Consider the following 22,622-nt stretch of genomic DNA (forward strand, 5'->3'; position numbering starts at 1 on the left):
TTTCTGCATATTTAAGTTAGTAATAAACATAAACTAGAATCTAATCTAGTTTAGTAGTCATCCATCTGTAATATCCATAAGTAATCTTGCTGTCATAACATAGCAGGAGGTCCTTTGTATGTAAAAAATAGTCTCCTTTCCATAGTAAGTAGTTGGCTGAGCGCTAGTGACGCCTATTACTTTAGAGGTTGAAAATATTTCATGAAAAACACTAAGTTTGATGATGGCTGAGCATTAACAAATATTTTTACATGGGTCTTATGGCTAACCATGTTAGCAATGAGAAAATATAAGAATAATAATTTGTAAACCACTAATCCGGAGATTTCAGAAATCCAACTCTTCTGATTCCAATATAGGGCCGCAATTATGAGATCCTATTGTAATGATATGAAGGTTGATTTTACTTGATTACATATCTCTCATTATATCTTAATCGATTAGTACCCTCAAATTCTTTTACATAGTTTTCTCTGTTATTTTGTAGCACTTGACTTAAATAGTCATCATGGTTAGATTAGCATGATATTGAGACAATTCTATTATTTTTACAGACAAAAATGGAACCCATGGATTACTATAGTGACGGTGAAGTTAAGCCAAATACATCTCACAATTCAAATGCTGACAGTCTCCCAGGGAACAGAAGTGCACAAGGTAAGGTTCAAAGCCTGAAGTTTCGAATCTCAAATCCGATTCCGAATCTTTTACAAATCATTCCAAATTTTGAATCCTAATAGCTTTCTTTTCCTTTTAACTTATGTATGATTTAAACAAAATCACAACCAATCCTACTTCTGTTATTCTTAAAACTTTGGAGGCTGCCTGAAAATGTAAGACTACCAACCTATTTTGGGATTTGCAAAGGTTCAGAGAAATGGATATATTTTGAGAACAATGTCACATTTCCTACATTCTACTTTAATTTGATTTAATATGGTAATTTGATAGATTATAATATGGGCTTCCAGGATGTATGCTTTTAATCTGAAAAAGTAAGGCCATAATTTTTAACTTAAAATGTTTGGAAAATTTCAAACCATCCCTAGTCATGATAAAAATATAAACATAATATACACTTTATATAAAAACATTAAAAAGTTGTGAAGTGAACCAATTATGACATTTACATAGACAAGCAGTATACACGTGGCATTACACAAACAAACATAGCAAATAAAAACAGCAAGCGCAATATTTACAAAAGTATGATATTAATAAGGTTATATATTTACTATTCATAAATATAATACAATAAAAACATATTTTAGTGATCAATAAATTGCACCACTGTTTAAACGTAAATATAAAAAATACTAATGTATTTAATGTTTTGAAAATTCAAAGTACGGCAAAAATACATTTTAGCGATTTGTAATGTTTATTGTTGTTTAGCTGATAATTAATGATGCGTTGGATCTTTACTGATTAGTATGTCGAGACCCACTAGTAAATTCTCAAATCCAAATCTTTGTCGAAGATTCGATGGATTCGAGATTCAGGCTTCCAAATATATTTCAATTTTGACCAGAATCCTTTTTCAGTTGACACTAAAATTGACAAAATCCAATTCAAACAGGTTATGTCAATGGGCTTTCAATATGGTTAAGATAAAATGTTTTTCAATTTGATTGATTATTTTGCTGATTTTGGATAGAATAAAATGACCAGCTGAAGGTTTTGAATTCATTTAAAAATATTGTGGACAGTAGAAGTGTATACAGATAGTGGTGTCAAGAACGTAGCCAGCAAGGAGGTCCAAGAGATCCAGACCTCCCCAAATTTTTAATTTTTCAATTACTTTTTAGCAAACGATTATTAGTATTTAAATAATTCATTATTACTGACATTTACTGCTGAAAGATCGTACTGAACATTGAAGTGGTCAAGTACTTTTTAACCCTTTTAGGACCAACTAACGATATATCGTTAGTTTGTCTTTTAGGCTAAAAATACTAACGATTTATCAGTAGTTTGGTTTTATGGGTATGAGAAAATAATTAATAACTTTGATTCAACCAAATTTTGACTCCACATCTATTGATAGTTTCTACATTCACAATCGTCTTTGAATTTAGTAAAATTTTAATCCACGGAGGAGTGGGAAATGATAAATTGCGCAATTGGTAGCGCTAGCTCACAGCCGCGACCAACACGCGATGCGATCGCGATCGCCAGCGCCAGCTGACTGACGCGGCCTGCCGAGTTTGTTTACGTTTTGTTCATTGTGTTTAGACGATTATCGTGCTTCAAAATTACTAAAAGACATTTGAACGAGGATAGTATTGAAGATTTATTACAGTCTGAATTACAGAATTACAGTCAAATTATGGAAAAAAAGTTGTATTCAACGTTTTTGGACAAATGGTTCTAAATTCGTATATTCTATATAAACCAAATTGTTTAGGTAAGCCTATGACTAGATATCAGTTTGTTGTGTCAATTATTAGAGACATAACTGAGGAATGGCTACGGATGAAGACTCCCAGTGGTACTGGTGGTGGCAGTGATGCTCCAGACAACCAGCCGGCTGCCAGCTCTTCTACTCAAACTTATGGAATATTCAAGTTACCAGGGAAACAAGAAAAATGTGCTGTATGCAGTAAAATTAGTCTTTAAAGTGGTGGTAAAATGAAGAGATCCAGAACTGCCTGTGTCAAATGTAATAAAGCCTTACATGGAGTGTGCCTCACTAAACATGTTTGTTAGACTTGTCAGCAGTTCTGTAACATTTCTTCTGTGTGCAAAATAATTTATTTTTAGTTTTTTAGTATGAGTAAGTTTTAGAATAGTTCTCATGAACTTTCAAACTTAATAAGACCATGAAATAACTGAGTTAGAGACAAAATATTGTTTTATTACTGCTTAATTGGCCTGTTCTCTGTCGTTAAGTTATCTTTTTCTGCTTCTATCTATTTTCTAATTTTTACCATTATTATTATTTTTTCTCATATCTCAGCCATTTATTGAAGAAAAGTATTGAAATAAGTTACAATCTCCTAAGCAATAACTTGTAAATACATGTATCTATATGTGTGGACTGTTCTATTTTTTTTTTAGATTACACAAAATTCCTGTAAACCAAAAAACATTTTTTTTTCAAAAAACTTTTTTTATTTATAGGTGTTAACAAACCTTTTTTTGATTTGCACAAAGTAAAACCTATTTTCTTATTGTTAGTCACTTCATGCAGAAAACATTGTTGACAAAATTATTGAAATATCTCCACTAGTTTAGAATATACAATTTTTTCCCCAAACCCTTACACTTTTTAAAAATACAAGGCGGTCTTTTAGGCATAGAAAATCTGAAAACGCGCGGTCCTAAAAGGGTTAAGGAACAAAAATATCAGTCGTCTTGACTCTCCCAAAATTTTTTCCTGGCTACGTTCTTGTGTGGTATGGACAATCATACCATCCTGAACTATACCGGTTTGGCCTTGGCAATTTCAACTTTGTCCATCCTAAAATCATGTTATCATTATTCCATAACCTAATTTTGCTAATAATTCTTTTTTGATAATTTTTTGAAGGACATTTATATTCACCAACCGACTCTTGTGTCCAGGTGCTCTAGACGCAGCGTCCAGCATGTCAGGTCATATCTCACAAATTCAGGAGACGTCGCAGGAATCTTTACAAGGTAGGAGTTTTTTCATAGCTGAATTTGCATGCTATAGTTTAGCCAGAGAATGCTGTCTGCACATCCACCCACCTCTTGATACATCACTGATAAAAAAGAAATTGGAGTTCGCACCAAATTTTGGGCAGCAAAAGTTTCAAAATCTCTCCACCTATCAGCCTTATTATTGTAAATGGCATTCTTTTGGTTAAAACACCAAAGCTTTTTTATGGGAAAGGGGTTTTTGTCGTTTACCGTGGTCGAGGAAGAAATAATTCTTTGACAAGACGTTAATTTCTTCCCGGTGGGACAAAATAGAATTGAATTTAATGCATTAAGCCTTAATTGTTATTGGGAAACTGAGTTTTGAATCGAGAAAGAGATGACAGTGCAGTGTAATGTTGCAGATATGGTGGGTGAGATGTGTAGACCCCATTCTCTGGACCCCACGTTGCCGAGTGATCCGTTGAAACCCCACTCGCTGGACCCCAGACCGTGCCCCGAGTGCGGGCGGATCTACAGTAACATCTCCAACCTGCGGCAACACATCCGACTCATCCACTACCCAGAGTGCATCACCTGTCCGCTCTGCTTCAAACCGTTCAAGAACAAGCTTTACCTGCGGCGTCACGTGATGAGCTACCACGAGATCAACCTGCCGAGTCAGAACGACATGCGGTACAAGTACACGGGCACGCGGAGCAGGGAGCTGTCTCCGATATTCACGTCCAAGAGTGAGGCACCCGAAGGGTTCTACGATACGCGGAAACCGTTGGCGGACAGCATCGCCTCCTTGTTCGCCACCCCCGTGTCCAAGTTTGACGGCAAATTCAACGGGAAGCAGTCCGCAGACATGAAGGCTTCCTTGTACTCAGACATCCACAGACATACGGGAGCGGTCAGAAATTTGACTGAGTCTAAAGTTCCTAATAGTTCATAATTTAGTCTACGCTAGAGTAATTAGTTATGTGCAATATTACAGTTGAATAATAGTATTGTAGGTTAGTGCAGCTGAATAGGGTGAAATTCATTAGGAAGAGATACTCATCTGATATGGCTTTCTCAACGGAAAGAATCAAAGAAATCCATATAGCTATTGATTACTATTGCTTACAAATAATATACAACTACTTCTTGCTCTTTTCAACATGTAACTGCGCTATTTATAAATGACGTACTTTTGACTGGTATTCCAGTTCATAGTTTCTTTCAACTTTTTATATTAAATCCAATGAAAAATATTTAATACTTAAAAGGTTTTAGAATTATTTAGAATTAAATATTTTAAAATTATTTAGGAATTTAAAATTCACTCTTGTTTTAAAGACTTGATACAATAAAGTTTGTCCACGCCATTCTTGTACGACTTCTAATATCTTGCTTGCATTTCTTGTCAATCCCTATATCTGAGAAATGTGGTAGATGTTGACCTTAGTTTTCATTCAGGTCTTTTTAAAGTGTGAGGGCGTAGAGTATGCTGTTTTTTGGTTACCTATCAATTTTACCTCTTACACTTTTGTTAATTTGTAGGGATTAAAATGAAATATTTTTACTATCATGAACATTATTTCTCGTGTATTATAACAGTATTTCAACCTAAAAATCATAAATTGTAAAAAAATTTCTTAGGGTGTAACAGCAAACTTGTTTTATGTATTAGTAATGGTTATTTAATAAAAACATTGCTTCTCGTTTAAAAAATATAATCAAAATGATCGAAGGTAGATAAAAGAGTTAAGAATAATTGTATCTAAATGGGTCAGCGGAATAAAGTTTAAATAAAGATTGAATTCACTATGGGATGATATAGAGAGAAATTTTTCCTATTTAAAATAGGTTAAAATAGTAAAGAATGTCTTTATTTCACTAGGCGAAGTTAGGGCTAAGAAGTCCTGCCCCTATAAGACATAGGTTGGATTTGTTTATGTATAAGATTAAAAAGCTTAACTCATTTACTGCTTTGGACAGACACGTGTGCTTCACAATATGGTAACCGATGTGGTGCAGGTGTGCCTTACGGTTCCGTTGTCAGCTTTGAACCTGATGACATGTCTAGATGTCTGGTGAGTTGAGGACTAAGATCTCCTTGAGCTATGATCTGCTCCCTAATCCACAATATCTCTTGGTCCCAGTCCTTGACCCAACAGAACAGCTCTACCACCAGTCTGTGGCCCACGCTTCCCTCATCTCTTGTTGTTGACCTTCAAGGTCAAAAAATTACCGATTTCCTCATACCAGCGATCAAGAGTTTGAAAATGCAGGGTGGATTTGGTTCGCAACACAATAATCTGTGGACTGAGCCACAAAACAAACACCGGCTTTGTTTGTTTTGAAGCTGAGAAACCTCTCATTGCAGTTAGTCCTAAAAGGACTTTGCACTGGTTTTTGGAGTGACGGATTTTCAGGTTGGGTAAGATTTGGGGGAGGGGCCACCTCCTGTCAAGATCCATGAGGAAGGATAGCAAACACTATCTCAAGTCATGTCACCTGGAAGAAAGGGAGGTGGTGGTTAGTGATGTGCCACTCCTGGACATCCATAAAGGTTGCTCAGATTTAAGTGATACGTCAGTTTTTTCTGTACCCAGTGTAGGTTAAGCAGGAAGGTATAAACCAGCTGGAAGTGAACCCTCCTTGGATCATCACCAGCTTACACAGCAAAGCTGGTGGATAGTCTTACTATGTTTTTATCATTGTAGAGGATGCGTGAGTGCGTCACAGCTATTCAGAATAAAAAGTCCAAAGACATAAAATCAGAACTGAGGAGACATTTGTACAACGCCAGGGAGGAGGTGGTCAAAACCATCTTCTGTGTCCTAACTACATGTTTATGAAATTCATGCTTGATGATTTTTTACCTACCAACATAAAAAAAATATTTCAAAATCGTCACATTTTGTAATAACAGGATGTTTATAATGTCCATAAGATTCAGTTAGAAAATATAATTTAAGTATTAAATAAGTTTTCCTGTAGATTTAGAAGGAAATAAATATCTTCTTGTTTTGAACAAAATTTTACAGAACTGACATTATTGCTTTTTAAACTGTGCACTACTTCCATGAGAATTTCACATGTAGTTAATAATAAACTAAAAAGCAAGGTTTCGTAGCTCAGAAAATTTCTATACAAAGCTAGTAATTGATTTCTTTTTCAGGAAAAATATTGCAATAAAAAATGTAAAACAAGTGTATGATGTTTTAAACCACAAACTGCTGCAAGGTTTTGTTTTATTTGCTCAAAAACCAATACATAGCTTTAAGTTTTCCAGTATACAAAGTAGTTGTTGGTCAGAGTGCTTGCGGAATGAGGTGGCTTTGCCACATAGACTTCCAACTAAGTACGTGTACTCTCTTATAAAAGTAATATTACATAAAAAATACATTAACATTACATTTCAAAATCAGCTGTTTGAATGTGGCCAGCTAAACCAACACTAAGTGTAAACTTGGGTAAAATTAACAAATCGTACTGATCGTTATGGCATGCAGAAATTAGAAACCACAACAGCTGGTCTCAACTCTAGCCTATTTTCTCATAAACTGTCTTAACCCTTAACGCCTACCCTTAAAAAAATTTGATCTGGATATTATTAGCGTGCATTAGACATTTTAATAAATTCCATTCCGTTTTTGCCAAATTTGAATTTATTTTCTGCTTTTTTAAAGAAGATAATAAAAAAGATATGTAAAAAATCTTTTTACTGGTGATTGCGTCCTATATGTATACGTAGCGTATTTATCACAGGTGAGCTGTACGACTATCTGAATACCACGTTAGACGAAACGACAATCAACGAATAGCACTGGTTATTGGTTTGATTTTGGCACAATACGCATTCGTACACATTCGCAGCACTTTAGTGAACTGTAATGTACGCAATAAACTAAAATAAGACAATACAGATATATCCATATGAGACGCTTAAAACTAACAACAACTATATTATAAACTGAACTAAACAACACATGTCACAACAATCAATCAATGACAACTGACCTGTAGAAAATAGTAAGTAATGATCAATACGGCAGACTCAAGATGGCAGCAGATCAGGAAAGGGGCAGCCTTTGTTTTGGTTAATTTTGGATGAACTTCTGAAAATCATGTTGTGACTCCTTATTGATTTATTTGACTCTATATATTTTGTTTCATTTTACGTTCCCGTTTTATTACAGTAGTTAATTTTGTAACCAAAGTGCTGTAATTTTAACTGACGGTTGACTGAGTAGTTTGTTTGATAATTTAATTTTTGATATTCTAATTAATAATCTCTTAAAGAATTGAGATTCTCAAAGTATTATCCCAACTTCATCCCAATTTTTATGACAATCTTTAAACTAAAAATGTTTTTCCTTTTTTGTTGATCCCTTTCTCATGATTTCTTGTGTTCTTTTATCCTCACACAGTTCGCTAGTCTTTTTGTTTTTCTCTATTACACTCTTATTGAAATCCTAGGGGATGTCATCTTGTTCCGCAAGTTCTTTGACCTTGTCAGTGATCGTTTAATAACTAGATGTCCTGTAAGTTATTTTTATACAAATAATTTATTGTACTGTTGTGTACCTAGGAATATACAAAGTGCTTTATTTTAAAGATTGTTCTCATAAATAATTTAGTTTTAGCCAATTTTAAGTTTGTTAGCGCAAAATGCGATGTGATGTCCGATAAAATAATCCTTAGACCTACATGCCATGCGATCCATTAAGTGATTTTGAAGTATTACATTGTTTTGTATGTTTGTGGAATGATTTTACAATTGTGGAATGTCAATATACATCAATATTCTAAGATTGTTCTAATAATTTTTAACCCCATTCCTGTTGAATTATATTTTTCATAGGAAATTCAAATTGACAGTGTTACCAAAATATAATAAATGACATTTTGTTTTTCTGTAAACGCTTTGGTAAAGCTGCTATTTATATAAGTTTGTTATTAAATAATGTAGGAGCACTCAAACACCAATTGTCACGTAACAGGTTTTACTGAGGCAACATGCAAAATTTCAAACATAAAGCTAGTTTCATTAGGCTACATGTGTTACCATATCACATCCTAAAATGTCATATGATTGTACTAAGTTTGTTTACTTTGCGATTTTCTCTTTGCCATCATTGTTATCTATAATGTAAAATATTTGCTAATGCTCAGCCAAAGTTTTCCATGATACCAATTCTTGGCATTACACCAATTATATAAATAATTGATTTTACTCCTTTATATGTTTTTATAACCAGTGGCTGTAACTAACATAGCTGGAGCATCGGAACCACAGCCTCTGGTATCTGTGTCATAAGTTTGGCAGGTTTCATGTATATTAAAACTTGCCAAGAGTGTACAATGCTGATATACATGAATAACATTGCTTTCTCTCTGTTTTAAGTAGGTAGTCACTATCTTTATCAGCCTTTGACCTATCATATAGGAAAAAGCTTTGTCAATTATTAAAATTAAATTCAAAATTATGTAAAAGACCACAAATACATACTTAGACTAATACTAATACCTAATTTTTCTTATACTAACCTATACAGATACAGATTAAAAATGTATTTAGATATCATCCTCTAAAAATCCCCTTATTGTATAATATGGATGTTCAACAAGCCAATCATATAAAACTTAGATCTAGTTGTAGAGACTAGCCTGGTTGATTGAGGAAGCTTATTACAAAATGTTTGTAGATTCATACTTAGGAGTCAGGATTGATTTTGAAAGTCTAGGGTTTTAGTAGGATATATAAGTTAAATTATTTGATTCTTCTCCTGCGGCCCTGGCACAGGAAACTGGCGGGATTATATTTTCCCCAAGTAATTGAGCAGAATCGTTTTAGAAATGGGATTTTTTTCTGGCAGGAATATTTTTAGATATTTTATGTTTTCTATTAATTAATACTAACTTCCAGAAATGAGTAGATTCCTGATACTAATTTCCTTGATACTACATTTCTTCCTACTGATTCTTGATGTGTATATGATCCATGACACAGCATGGCCACAAAAGAGTGCAACCTAGGTGGTTTCAAAGAACAAATAAAAGCACAAAAACACATCTTAATAAAAAAGTTAATAAGCAGAGTTTGATGTTGGTAATTAGTAACATCAATAAAAGAACGGAAAGAAGTAAGACGTTACAGAATATTATCAGTAGTTTGTTAAAAAATGATTTGTTGTTCGTATTTATCTGTTGTGCATTTATTTTATTATTAATTATCATTGACAACGTAGTACACTGTAAATTGTATACTTGTAAAGGGCTGTAGTTGACAACCTACCTATTTCTTGGAATCAGACTGATTGTTCCAACTCACTGAATCTGAACTGAATGTAGGTGTCTGCCATCTGCCAGTTGTTTATATTCAAGATATATTGTACAGTAGATAATTTGAGGTAGTGGGGTGTGTTTCTCGTTAACTTCCATATTTATGTATAAAATGACAGAATTAATTGTTGTTTAATTAATATAATAAAATATTTATATTGAGCTAAAATTAGCTTTAAATAGATGTTCCAAAAAGCACTTCTAAAATCATTGAGATTAAAAGTTGTAGTTTATGTTTTTATACAATTCTTTAAATTACCCCATTTCAAAAATTTAAGTCTTAACCTTTAAAAATATTTTACTTTATTCCATTTCAAGAATTGAATTATTTATTACACAAATGAGTTAAGTTGGGTTTAGGTAATTGGAAAAAAGAAATCAGTCCATCCATTTTTATTAAAGATTTTGAATGTTATTCTTTTTAATATAATATAACATAAAAATTACAACTGTTGGTATTAGTTATTTATTTTAAAATGTTTAGTTGTCTCCATATAAAAAATAATAAATTTTATTAGCTATAACTCATTTTGGTTACAAATTTATGTTTTTTTACTCATTTTTTACTTTTTTACCCTGTGCCAATTAAGAAAGCATAGTTATAAGAAACAGAAAGTCAGAGGAAAGTTCAGCCCATTTTTCTTTTATACTTAATAGGGGGAAAATTACTCCTGTCACACCAAATATCATTACTAATAATGTAAAGATTCTTTGTGTAAGTGTTATGTAATAGAATTTCACGCTTTGCTATCTTTTTTGGATGATTGCGAAATATGAAAAAAGTCTTTCTGCTATTTAATGTTGTGGAAGTCCAAGTTATTGTAAGAAGATTGCTTTTTACCCGAAATCATGAAGAAGTTAATTGTTTCTAGTAATAATCTGCTAGTTTGAGGAGTAATTTTGATTGATCTGTTTTGAAAACTGGAAAAATCCTTTCTTCTCAAACAGCTTGTGAAGAGGTTTTATTATCCGAAAATAAAATTAAACAAATGTTTTCATTATCTGCATTATTAATTAAACAAGACTAGCACATGAATATTCTAAGAACAGCAAGAAAAATAAATATAACTAGTAATATCCCACAATATTTCTATTTAAGTGTAGGTTAAACGTTTAGTTAAATGCCACAGCATCGATATTTTTCATACAGCTGTTACGTATTATTTAAGTTAAGAATAGGATTTTAGATAAATACAACAAAGACGAGTGAACAACAAAGAAAACAATGTTATTGATAAAGACATTGTCAATCAGTTTGAATTGTGGTTAGGTGAATTTATAATGTTTTTAGATCTCTGAGGCATTTGTGGTCAGACTGTTTGAAATTTTGATCTATTACTGATAAATACTATGTCGAGAGATATTCTTCGTCCATCGCCAACATCTGGAGTCATTAGTATCAGTCCACTAACCTTGTCAGTGGGTTTTCTCCTCTTCAAGGATGATTTGTTTAACTAGGTTTAAACTGAACTGTGTTTAGTTATTTCCATTTAGGTTTGTGGTATTACCAATGGATAGAGTTGCTTGACAATGCGGAATAGTGGCACACTCTGTAGGAGCTATTTTCAACTAATTGGATTTTTATGAATGTAGAGAAACACTACTGACCGCATAGATGGGCAAATAGTATTATTAATTTATTTGTTACATAACTCTCCAGACAGGTCGACGGGGATGTTTCTCCCTTCTTTGAACTGTTTGTGGGAAATAATCCCAATGGCTGCTGGACAGATAGTTCCTAGCTCACAAATAGATTTTGTGCAGTAGGTCAGGAGGGGAAGACTAACTTCTCGAATCGTTAATTGGAGAGAGAATTTCAATAAAGAGTGTGTGATCATGAGGGATGGGCAGTCATTGTGTCAGTGAGTTCGTGCAGGGATTTTTACTAGGCCGGGTTGTCTGATAGTGTCCTCAGTCTCTCTCCGGGAGGGACCACCCTCCTGGGAAACCCATGGGTCAATGGTACGAAGTATCACTGTGCTCCTGACGTACCATGGCCGTGTAGTTAGAAAATGCAGTGTGGAGGTTTGAAACACTTCTATCCTTTTCCTGGTCGAGGAAGATGTTGGGTACCAGACAGGTGCAGTGTAGGTAAGGACTGGACGAATGATGACCCTATACAGCAGCATCTTAGTCTTCTCCAGAAGGGAGATATAGGCTTTAGGAGAGAACATTGTGGGAAGCTTTCCACAGGTTGAGGCGGGTGATAGCGGCCTGTCTGGTAGTCAGAGTGTGGTTTAACACTATTCCCAAATACTTGGTTTTAGTGGTCCACCGTAGCCTCTCTCTCGTGATGAAGGTTCTCCTAAAGAACTGGTCCTCTTCCTAATGAAGCATATAGCTTCAAATTTTGCCGTGTTCAACTTTATTCGTCACTTCTTGAGCAATGGATCCAGGAGTTCAAACGTGAATACGATAGTTAATAATTACTATAAATGATGATGATAATGATAATTTATAATACAATGATGATCTTATCATACAACTTGCCTCAAATTCACTCAGGTAGCCCATTACATCTTAATTAAAGCCTTAATTGTTATTGTATGGGAAATGATGCATTAAATTTATGAAACCAGGATTTAAATTTATCCTTAATATTTTTTTTATTTGGAGATTTACTGCAGGAAGCTACTTGTATAAACCAGCTCATAATGGTAAAACAAATTATTTAAACAATTCTTAATATGAAATATTGCATTTTAATACTAAAAGTAGTTCAAAATAATGCAAAAGTATACAGGTGTTTTTATTAATATGATATGAAAATATTTTTAGCGAATTTTAATTAGCCCAGTGTATATCAAATTACTCTGTGAAGTTAACAAAAATACATGAGATAGAGTGTGTCATAAATGCTTAAATTTTACAGTGGCACAATTTTCACAAATCTTAAACATGGCAAAAAGTGTAGAGTTAATTTTGAGTTTCTCAGTCGGCCGATTTTTATTTGGATATCCTCAGACGAACACGTGACTCCTGATTCCAGGAGTTTAGTCTGTGACAGCGTCAGATTTCAGACGCTGCACTAAGAGGAAGGTGAACTGGAGCTAAACTCAACATTCACATTAAATGTTAATATTAAAAGTAACAACTGTGTAACAATTTGTTTTGAATATTTTTGCATTATTTTTATATAAACATATTTGAAATCTTTTGAGATATTTTGATCTAGAATTGCAAATTGTTAAGTCATTTTATAGTTAAGTTTTGTAGGAACGATACGGTGAGACAGGTAAATTGTGAGACAGATAATTTATTTTGAGTGTGTTGTGATTGTGATCTATTTCTAAAGTTATTGAATGTCAGTTGCATTCAGCTAATGAAAAAGTGTTATTTTACCAGAATTGGGCCAAAGATGTGCTTTTTAAAGAGGCATTGTTTAATCGTAAGACATTGAAGTGACTGAAAAGACAAATAAGTGGTGACAGGAAAGAATATTTCAATTGCAGATATCGGGTTGTTTCTTGAGCAGTCAATTCAGTTTGTACCCTCGTCTCCGACGTACCGCAAGGGACGGCCGCGTAGAGCTGACTCACCATTCCGACTACTGGGGCGGCACTTTCCACAGTATGTGACGTCCGCTTCCATCAACAAGAAGAACCCTCAACGGCAGTGTATAGTCTGCGGGAAGACATCCTTGCAGGAAAGAAGGAGGAAGGAGTCCCGATTCATGTGTGGACCCTGCAATGTGGGACTCTGCCTCGTACCTTGCTTCGAGATATACCATACCCAACCCATCTTCTAGGCTGCGTGAGTTAATCGGATCGTAGACAGTTTTTTTGTTCTCTCAGGACAACAAGCTGAGAGAATTGTACTTAGTCCTGAAAGGACTTTTGCGCTATTATCAGAGTAACAGGATATTCTGGACGGGTATGGTTGGGGGTGGGGACTGCCTCCTGTCGAGATCCATGAGGAAGGATTTTGGGCATTAGTCCCAGTCATGTCTTCCTTGGAAGAAGGAAAGCCCAGCTCCTTACCATCCCCTCCAGTTAAAGCAGACAGGGGTTGGTACGCCCATATGTCTGCTCTAGTAGCTGCCTTTATCACTTAGGGAGCCCCACCCATTTCAACAGTCATCCCCTACAGTAGACTAGACGTATTGAATTACACTTGCACCCCAATATCTCAACCTATGCGGTTAGTAATGTGAGATATCCATACTCCTAAACATCCATAGGGTTGTCCAGATTTAAGTGACATCGGTTTTTGCTGTACCCAGTGTATGTTCATCTGGAAGGTATGAACCAGCCAGAATTGAACCCCGATGGGGATTGTTGACAGTTGGTCTGAATGACAATCAACAGTCTTGTCAGTCTTGGATCTTGATTATTAATAAACTGGGAACACTTTTTCTTCTCGTAAATATTAAATATACAAATATATATTTTCATCTCTGAAAATAACTGTTAGTTCAATAATTCTTAAACTGAGGATGAAAAATTATTAATGGTTCAGCAATCAGGTAAAGCCTTAAAAGCCAGCATTGGTGGCCATTTTGATTTTAGCCATGTAAGAACAATATTGAATCTCAAAACACTTTGCTTATGTTATTTTAGGTGTATAATTACATGAGATTTGTCATTTTGAAGATTAGACTAATATGCATCCAAACGCTTTTTAGTCTCATCAAATAAACAGTTTCCAGAAATCAAAATCAAAAACCTTTTTCGTACATTATTGTTTTCTAATATTCAAAAAGTATTAGCTTTAAAAGAAAGCTTTTGGATTTGTAATAACCATATCTTTAAAATGAGAATCCTGTAATTCTACAACCAGAAATGAGGTGTAAAATTATTGTTATTGGATAAAATTTGTTTGTTTCACTGCAAGTAGTTCTTCAGAGCCAAAGTATATTTACCGTTTGAATCCTTCTATGATAAGAACAATGATAAATGTTCAAACCATTTTACCCTCATATTTTTAGTTGTAAGTTTTTTACAAGGGTCATTCAATAAATAATGAGACAAATTATTACTGCTCAAAAATGGTTTGTTCAGTCAGTACAAAACTGAGGTTACTTTTCAACATAGTTCTCAGCAACACTTATACCATCCTCTTGCTAATTTCTAAATGTCCTTGGCATAAAATTCTTTGGGATGATCTCAAAGCTATTTTTGTACCTGATCTTTGATGTTTTCATTCGATTGAAAATGTTTCTCTCGTAGGCCCTCTTTAGGAGGTTCAAACAGATGGATGTGTGATGGGGCGAGGTCAGGACTGTGGAAAGATCCCCCACTCCAGTTTCTGAAATTTTTCTTTCGTCAATTTTGTCATAAAGCAAAATTACGCCTTCAGTTAATAGCCTGCGGCATTTCGTTCAAGTGGCAGGTCTTGTCTTGTTTTCCAGCGTGTCACTGTAGTATTGACTGTTCATTTGCCTTAAAGAAAATCACAATAAATTGGCCCCTAAAAATTCCAAAATACTGTAAACATTACAACCGTCAGACGGGTTGGTCCTGAATTTTGTGTGTATGGGAGAAGTCGTATGCTCTGTTCCACTCAAGGCTCTGTTGTTTTGACTCTGGTTCGTAGTGGCGGATCCATGTATCCATGTATGGATCCATGCATTATAATTCTTTTCAAAAAATCTTCTTCAGTTGAATATAAATTTTTCAAGAGATCAGATTCAGTCAAGAGAGGAAGTTCCAACTTCGACCAGTCGTCCAGTGCGTTGCTCATCAGAAACTTTTGTATAGCCACTTTGAAACTGTTCTACCCATGTGTAAACATTCGATTGATTCAAGCAATTGTCTCAATATATTTTTTAACATTCCTTCGTTAGGTGAATTTTAAAACCTTTGCACCTTCCACGACTAAACATCTGATCACAACATGTTGATCTCCCACAGTGCAATACTTGTACGGACTTGCCATTGTTAACTGAATAAATTTGAGGCTATGTTTACAAAATATGACTGAACAGCTGATCAGATGTTATCGTAAGGTTGCCAACTTTATGTCTTAAAAGTTTCGTATGGATTAATGCAGCCGTTTTCGAGTAGTAATAATTTTTCTCGTAACTTACTGAATGAGCCTCGTAAATATCTCTCAATTTAAAATGCCCTAAGTCCCTCTTAGTTTTTTCTATATTGTTCCTGCTTATTTCCCAAATATTTTAAAATTATAATGCTCATGTACGAAAAATGCGCATTTTACTAAAACTACAAGAATGGATTGAGTGTGAGTAAAGTACATTTTTAAATGAGATGGGAGAAATTCTGTAGCTTGTGTTAAAATAGCGGTTTAAGGTTTAACGTTCTTGGGGAGAAAATTCAAAGTCGTTTCAAATCACCAAAACCGCTATCAAGCCCTCACATCCTAAATCAACTCCTGACTATGAGAACGATATATAATAATATGCTGGTGGAATAAATTAATTAATTACACTTGTTGTGATATTTTAGTTTTGTAGTATATACTATGTACCAAAGAATAATAACGTAGTTTAGGCAAATACTGTAATGTTACCATAGATATCATTAGATAAGTCGTATTGTACTATTATGAGTAAAGAGCTACTTATAATGTATTATTAAGGACCATTAACAAAGTTTAAAACGGCAAGGAGCCTTTTCTGTAAACCAGAGGTTCTCAATCTGTGACATGTATAACCCTTGATGGTAATCAAAAATGTATATATGGGTTCTAGGTTAGATGAAAACGTTAATTTTAATGGAATAACTATATTTGCTAATTATGTTTTTAAATGAACTTGGGTGGATTTAATAACTTGGATAGGTTGGATATTACATATGTTACAATTAATTGGTATTCGCACAATAATTATGAAAAAACTGACCGTGTGAATACGTAGACTGAAATAGGTTGAAATCCCCTGCTATAGACAGTTTGGTTTTGGTTTAACTAGATATGCTACTAGAATAGTATTTTAAGTGTTTATTATTTGTTTGTTCCTCACACCTTCTATACTGAAGGAATTATTTAAGTTTGCTTATTAAAATAGAAAACAAACAAAGATTGGTTTTCATTTTTTCAAAACACTTTTTAACGAAAAACTGATAAAATTTAAATCCAATTTAAATTACACTAATTGATGTTTACAAAAAAGTTTTTTAATGAAACAGCTGATTATTGATTCATTTGATTGCCTCATTCGAAATCTATGTGTGAAGCAAAGCTGATGAAACATTCTCTGCAGAAAGTACACGAATGTAGCTATAGAGAACCTTTATTGCTACTCTACACAGAGTGATCTTAAGTTATCATACATCACAGCATGTGCACTATTATTGCTTCTGCAGCAGTCAGCGTATCAACCTAAAAATATATTTTTTTACCATTTTTAGCACCTAAATTAACATTTTTTCAAGACAATAGAATAATGTTTTTAAATATTCTCATAGAATAGTTTACACCCTTGTGACAACTCTTTAATCCACCATCTTGAAATTAGACAGTTGAAGGTTTGTAGGCTTCATCCTGCAGGAGTTGTATATACTTAAAATTAAATGTTGGCCTATGCATAGAATATTTGTCACCAAATGTATTTATTAGCTTTATTATGGGTTTGTTTTATTGGGTTACAAACAAGTACATTAACCTTTCAAATTTTTCAAGGAAAAAACTCATTCATCAACTTGCATTTTAATTTAATGCTCTATTTTAATTACAGTGAGCCAACCATTGTAGATTCAACACTAATACTCTTTGAATGTGATTTGATACAACATAATTTTATAAAACAAGTATTAGTATAAACTACGAAAGAAAAGGGACAAATTAATATTTTTAATGGACTAGTAGTACAAGCTTCAATACTGCCATTGCATCTGTAACTAACTTTTATATCAAGATCTTATCTTGCATATCATCTTGTAGACAATCAGATCTTTCCATCCACCGTTGCTCTAGTTGTGTAAACTGTTCAATATCATCGGTCAAAGAGAAGATGACATTGTATAGAAAAAAACATGAGATAGATAAATAATAATTATTTAAAGATATGAGATTAAAGGTTATCTGTACAATTTTTTAAACCCCTTTTATTAGTACAGTAGATTCTCACTAATCCGGAAGATATCAGACCACGGTATTGACGGATTAGTGAAAATGCCGGATTATGGAAAGGACATCAATTAAAATGCTTAAAATATACAAAATGTGGGTTTTAGTACACCGTACACTATTCAAAATTACTATTACAGTACTCGTGTACTAAATTTAAATGAAAGACATTGAAACATTCTTTTACGTTTGTAATAATTGGTTTTTATCAATGTTGTACCACACTAGAAGTAAACATAACCTTAACTTACAGTGCTGTAGGTGTATTCCATTAAAGTAAAAAAACTTTCGATTTTCTTTTGTTTTTTGGCTTGAAAAGACACTTTTAATACTTTTCTTGACGCCTCTTTAAAACAAGAATATCACTAGCAGACACATAATTTTCTTCTGTCCACTACACAGCAGTTGCAAAGGCATTTATCGCAGCATTGGGAACAGGCAGGTAAAATAAACCATTCTTATCTGCGTTATAAACTTAATCGGTAGTTAGGTCTAGTTCCTCAATGATTTCATTACACTTTTCCTTGAATAGTTTGACTGCAGCAACATAACGTGATAGTTTTTTGCCCGTCGTACTTAACAACCAAATTCTGAAACACTTTTTGAATTTTTCTAACCATCCTTCACTTGCCTTGAAATCAATGTTCTCCATTATTCTCTCACCTTTGTCTTTTCTTTCAGAATCTCCCCTGAATCTCACTCTTGGCCTGTTCTTTTCTTGAAGAAACCCAGCATATATGCTATCCTCAAACTGAGTAAATTGACCCTTTTCCAATGTTTTCCATGCACTTTTCACATTGTCACTGCTATTTGCAAAAAACTTAATCTTTTCACTATTCTGCCGTATGTCATGTATTGTTGCGTGACTGGCACCATATTCGTGTACGAGGTTAGCAAGCTTATCGCCTTTATCAAGTCTCTTTAAAATCTCGTTCTTCTGAAGCAGAGTTAAGGTTTTATGTTTTTTTATACACTGAGGAATGTTTCATGTACTGTCTTGATATATAAATTAAGCATAAAGTACAACACTAAGCACTTTAGCGATAACACGGATAATACTGCGATAGCACTGTTAACGTGAACACATAGCACTGTTAACGTGAACACGGATAATACCTGCGATAGCACTGTTAACGTGAACACGGATAATACTGCGATAGCACTGTTAACGTGAACACGGATAATACCGCGATAGCACTGTTAACGTGAACACGGATAATACCGCGATAGCACTGTTAACGTGAACACGGATAATACCGCGATAGCACTGTTAACGTGAACACGGATAATACCGCGATAGCACTGTTAACGTGAACACGGATAATACTGCGATAGCACTGTTAACGTGAACACGGATAATACCGCGATAGCACTGTTAACGTGAACACGGATAATTCTGCGATAGCACTGTTAACGTGAACACGGATAATACTGCGATAGCACTGTTAACGTGAACACGGATAATACCGCGATAGCACTGTTAACGTGAACACGGATAATACTGCGATAGCACTGTTAACGTGAACACGGACAATACTGCGATAGCATTGTTAATGTGAACACGAGACAACTGAGCTGTGTAGGTTGTTGATTAACACAGTTTTCAGTAACGTGTTTCAATTTGAATTCCCCCACTCCATGCCTATCAAAATACACCAGATTACTGTAGTGCTGAGCTGATGCAGTGCCAGATTATAGAGGGTCTACTGTATTGAAAATAGTGTTATATTTTTATCAAACAATTGACCATACTAGTAACGTCACAAGTAAATAATTCCCACTTTTCTTTAAAATAAGTGCAATAATTTCTGATTTTTTAAAAATTTTTTCCTGAAAACTATAGATAAAGTATATTCTAGTCTTAAAAGTTGTACTTTTTATATTATTGATAATAATTTAAAGTAAGAATTAATTAATAAAGAAACATTATAATTACACTGTAATACAAACATGTCAATATTGATCTTTTGCTTATTTATCACATTCACCCTTGTGCTTAGTTAGTATTCATGACATGTAATCTGTATAAGCTAATTATTTATCAGATTTTTGCTATGATACAATTCACTTTATACAGATAATTACAAAATTGTTTTCCTTAATTAAAAAATACCACAGTTCTTGAGAGCCATGGTCTTTTTTAACTTTGTAAGTTTGTTTTCTATTCTATTCTATTCTTAATGTCACTTATTCTCTGCTCATCTATTGTCTATCAAGATGAGTTATAAACAGATTTAAATTGTATTTACTTTATGAGGCCTTCAGTTTAACTAAATATTTAAATATTAATTCTACTTTGAAAATGAAATAATATAATCACCTCTTCACATCAGAGGTGGTTCTAAAACTGTACGTAATCATATTAAAATGTGATAATCCACTACTTTAAAAAAATTATTAAAATTATAATGTACTCTATGTGGGGTTTTAGGAATAAATTGTAAGGTTTTAACACTCAGTTGTGTCTACTTTGTGATAATTTGTCTGTTATGTGCTTACTATTCTATACAAACCAATTAATTCTGCTTTAATAGTTTTACTTTGAATTTAGGTTTTCTCACCTTAATTGACATTAATTTTGTTTGTTGGTTCAAATTATAATTTAATTTATCATATTTTACAAATTATCGCATTATTCTATCCTTATTGCGAATAGTCAATGGCAATTGTATTATTTTACCATTTAGGTTTCCCTCTTATTTTGGTCATAGACTGCTGGAATTTTTTCCCTCCCTTTACATCTGTTTTAGTATTGTCGGTACTTTTACTTCATGAATCAATTTGAATCATTATAATTAATTCTTTTATCATATTCACCTTGAGAAGCTCAATGATCTTAATCCTGCTAATCATTACAACTAAACGAAAAGAATCAATTTTGATTTAATTAATTTTTAACTTTTCCTTTTATCTGATAATGTTTTTAAATAATAACTTTTAATTCCCAATGTAATTTTGACTTATTTTAATATGTGTAGACATTTTATGAAATCATGCCAACATATCTGAACCAGGGACATATTATTTTTAGCATTCAGATAAACAACATTAATGTTACTACACAGTAAATACATTAGCAGTTGCTCAGTATCAATTTGACTATAGTTGTTAGTTAACTGTTTTTTACAACAATACTATTTTGAGGTTATGTTGTCTTTTACAATACTATTATGGGGTTATGTTGAAGTTAGTAAATTATAAGTTGTAGGAAGTGATGTAATATGAGAACTAAACAACTAAATGCTTTAATTGTAAACAACTTAAAGCTTTAATAACTACTGTCACAATGCATCTTGTCAAATGACTTATAGCCCACCCTGTGTAGTACACTTGAGTATTATAACCCACTTAGACTGAGCTGTCAGCTTTATAGTTAGTAACATGTAGAATACATATTAGACTATACTGTATATTAGGGATTTATACAATAATAGATAGGAATATAATCACATACAAAATGTATCATGAACTTTAGAGATTAAGAATACTAAATGGCTATATTTTATGTAAGCATACACTTTGTTAGAATAATTAATTTATGTTAATGACACAAAATGTCTGTTTTGGAAAATACAAAACTGGAAAGAACATATTTGTATTTCTTTAATCTCTTTTTTGTCCTTTATCCTTTTACAAGAATTAATCATGCTGCAAGCATTAATGTTTTATAATCAATAATATACAGTATAGTTACGTATACCTACGTAGCAAGAAACAACTGATACCTCTCAAATGTGACATGTTTGGCGCTTCCGGCTTGTACAAACATATCTTTAAATGGTTATGCTTGCTTATGTGTTGACAGATTTTATTGAAACAAGTACTGTTGGAAATAATGAAAAATAATGAAAATTCCAAAATCCTGAATTTTCCAAAATAAATAAAAATGTGAAGAAAACTATCCGAGTACAAAGTGATATTCATAAAATATGTTAATAGAATGCATTATGCTTTATGCAACATAGTTATGGTGGCTTTATCCTACACTAGGTTGACTAAAGCATAAAACTTAATTTGAGTAAATTTATTTATTTAATCATTTTATTGATATTATTACAAAATTAAGTTGTTTTTAAACTTTGAAATTTGTTATTTATACAGTGTTATTTTCCAGAAATTCAGAGTATGGAATGCTCTGGACAACAAAATTGTTTCGGTTTTCTTTTGAATGATTTGTCATTACTTTTTAATTTTATACATTCTAGGAGTTCGTTATATAATCAGAGTCCTGCTTGTGATGGAAGACATATCAATAAATTACATTGCTGAGGGAAAGGATAAATTGAGACATCATTTGCAAAAGGGAAAACCCATACATTTTTTACATTTAAGTAGTGAGTTGAGTTTCTTTCTTGAATTGATTGTATATAAAAAAATGGGCAGATAATGGGATAACTTGTCTTTAAAACTTATTCTCTCTTGAAAGTAATAAATTGATTCCAGCAACGACATTGTCTATTCATTGTGCATGACAGTGTGGTTTGGAATCTCGCCACCTCAAAGCTCAGAGGTTTTGATATGTTTGCGTTTTACGTTGGTAGGGAAATTTTCTAGCCGGAACCAGGTGACCACCATTGCTGCAGAAGCTGTGCGAGGTTTTAGTTTAATGAGTACCAACTTTCTTCTCACCATTCCTTTTTCCCATAATCTCT

The 22,622-nt window shown here is 33.3% G+C and overlaps 1 protein-coding gene across 3 annotated transcripts in view; it reads left to right on the forward strand.

The window, feature by feature from the left end:
• Window positions 1–22,622, forward strand: part of LOC124367469 (protein abrupt-like) — a 58,613-nt gene that overhangs the window by 18,737 nt on the left and 17,254 nt on the right. For 2 of the 3 annotated variants that reach the window (XM_046824304.1, XM_046824303.1), the window contains exons 5-6: window positions 555–657; window positions 3,568–3,642. In XM_046824304.1, the coding sequence (XP_046680260.1) occupies window positions 555–657; window positions 3,568–3,642 (178 nt within the window). Of the gene's footprint in view, window positions 1–554; window positions 658–3,567; window positions 3,643–4,028; window positions 8,410–22,622 lie in introns of those variants that run through there. The other variant, XM_046824302.1, reaches the window with a different exon arrangement.

This window comes from Homalodisca vitripennis, chromosome 8 (genome assembly GCF_021130785.1).
Source record: "Homalodisca vitripennis isolate AUS2020 chromosome 8, UT_GWSS_2.1, whole genome shotgun sequence".
Classification (NCBI taxonomy): domain Eukaryota; kingdom Metazoa; phylum Arthropoda; class Insecta; order Hemiptera; family Cicadellidae; genus Homalodisca; species Homalodisca vitripennis.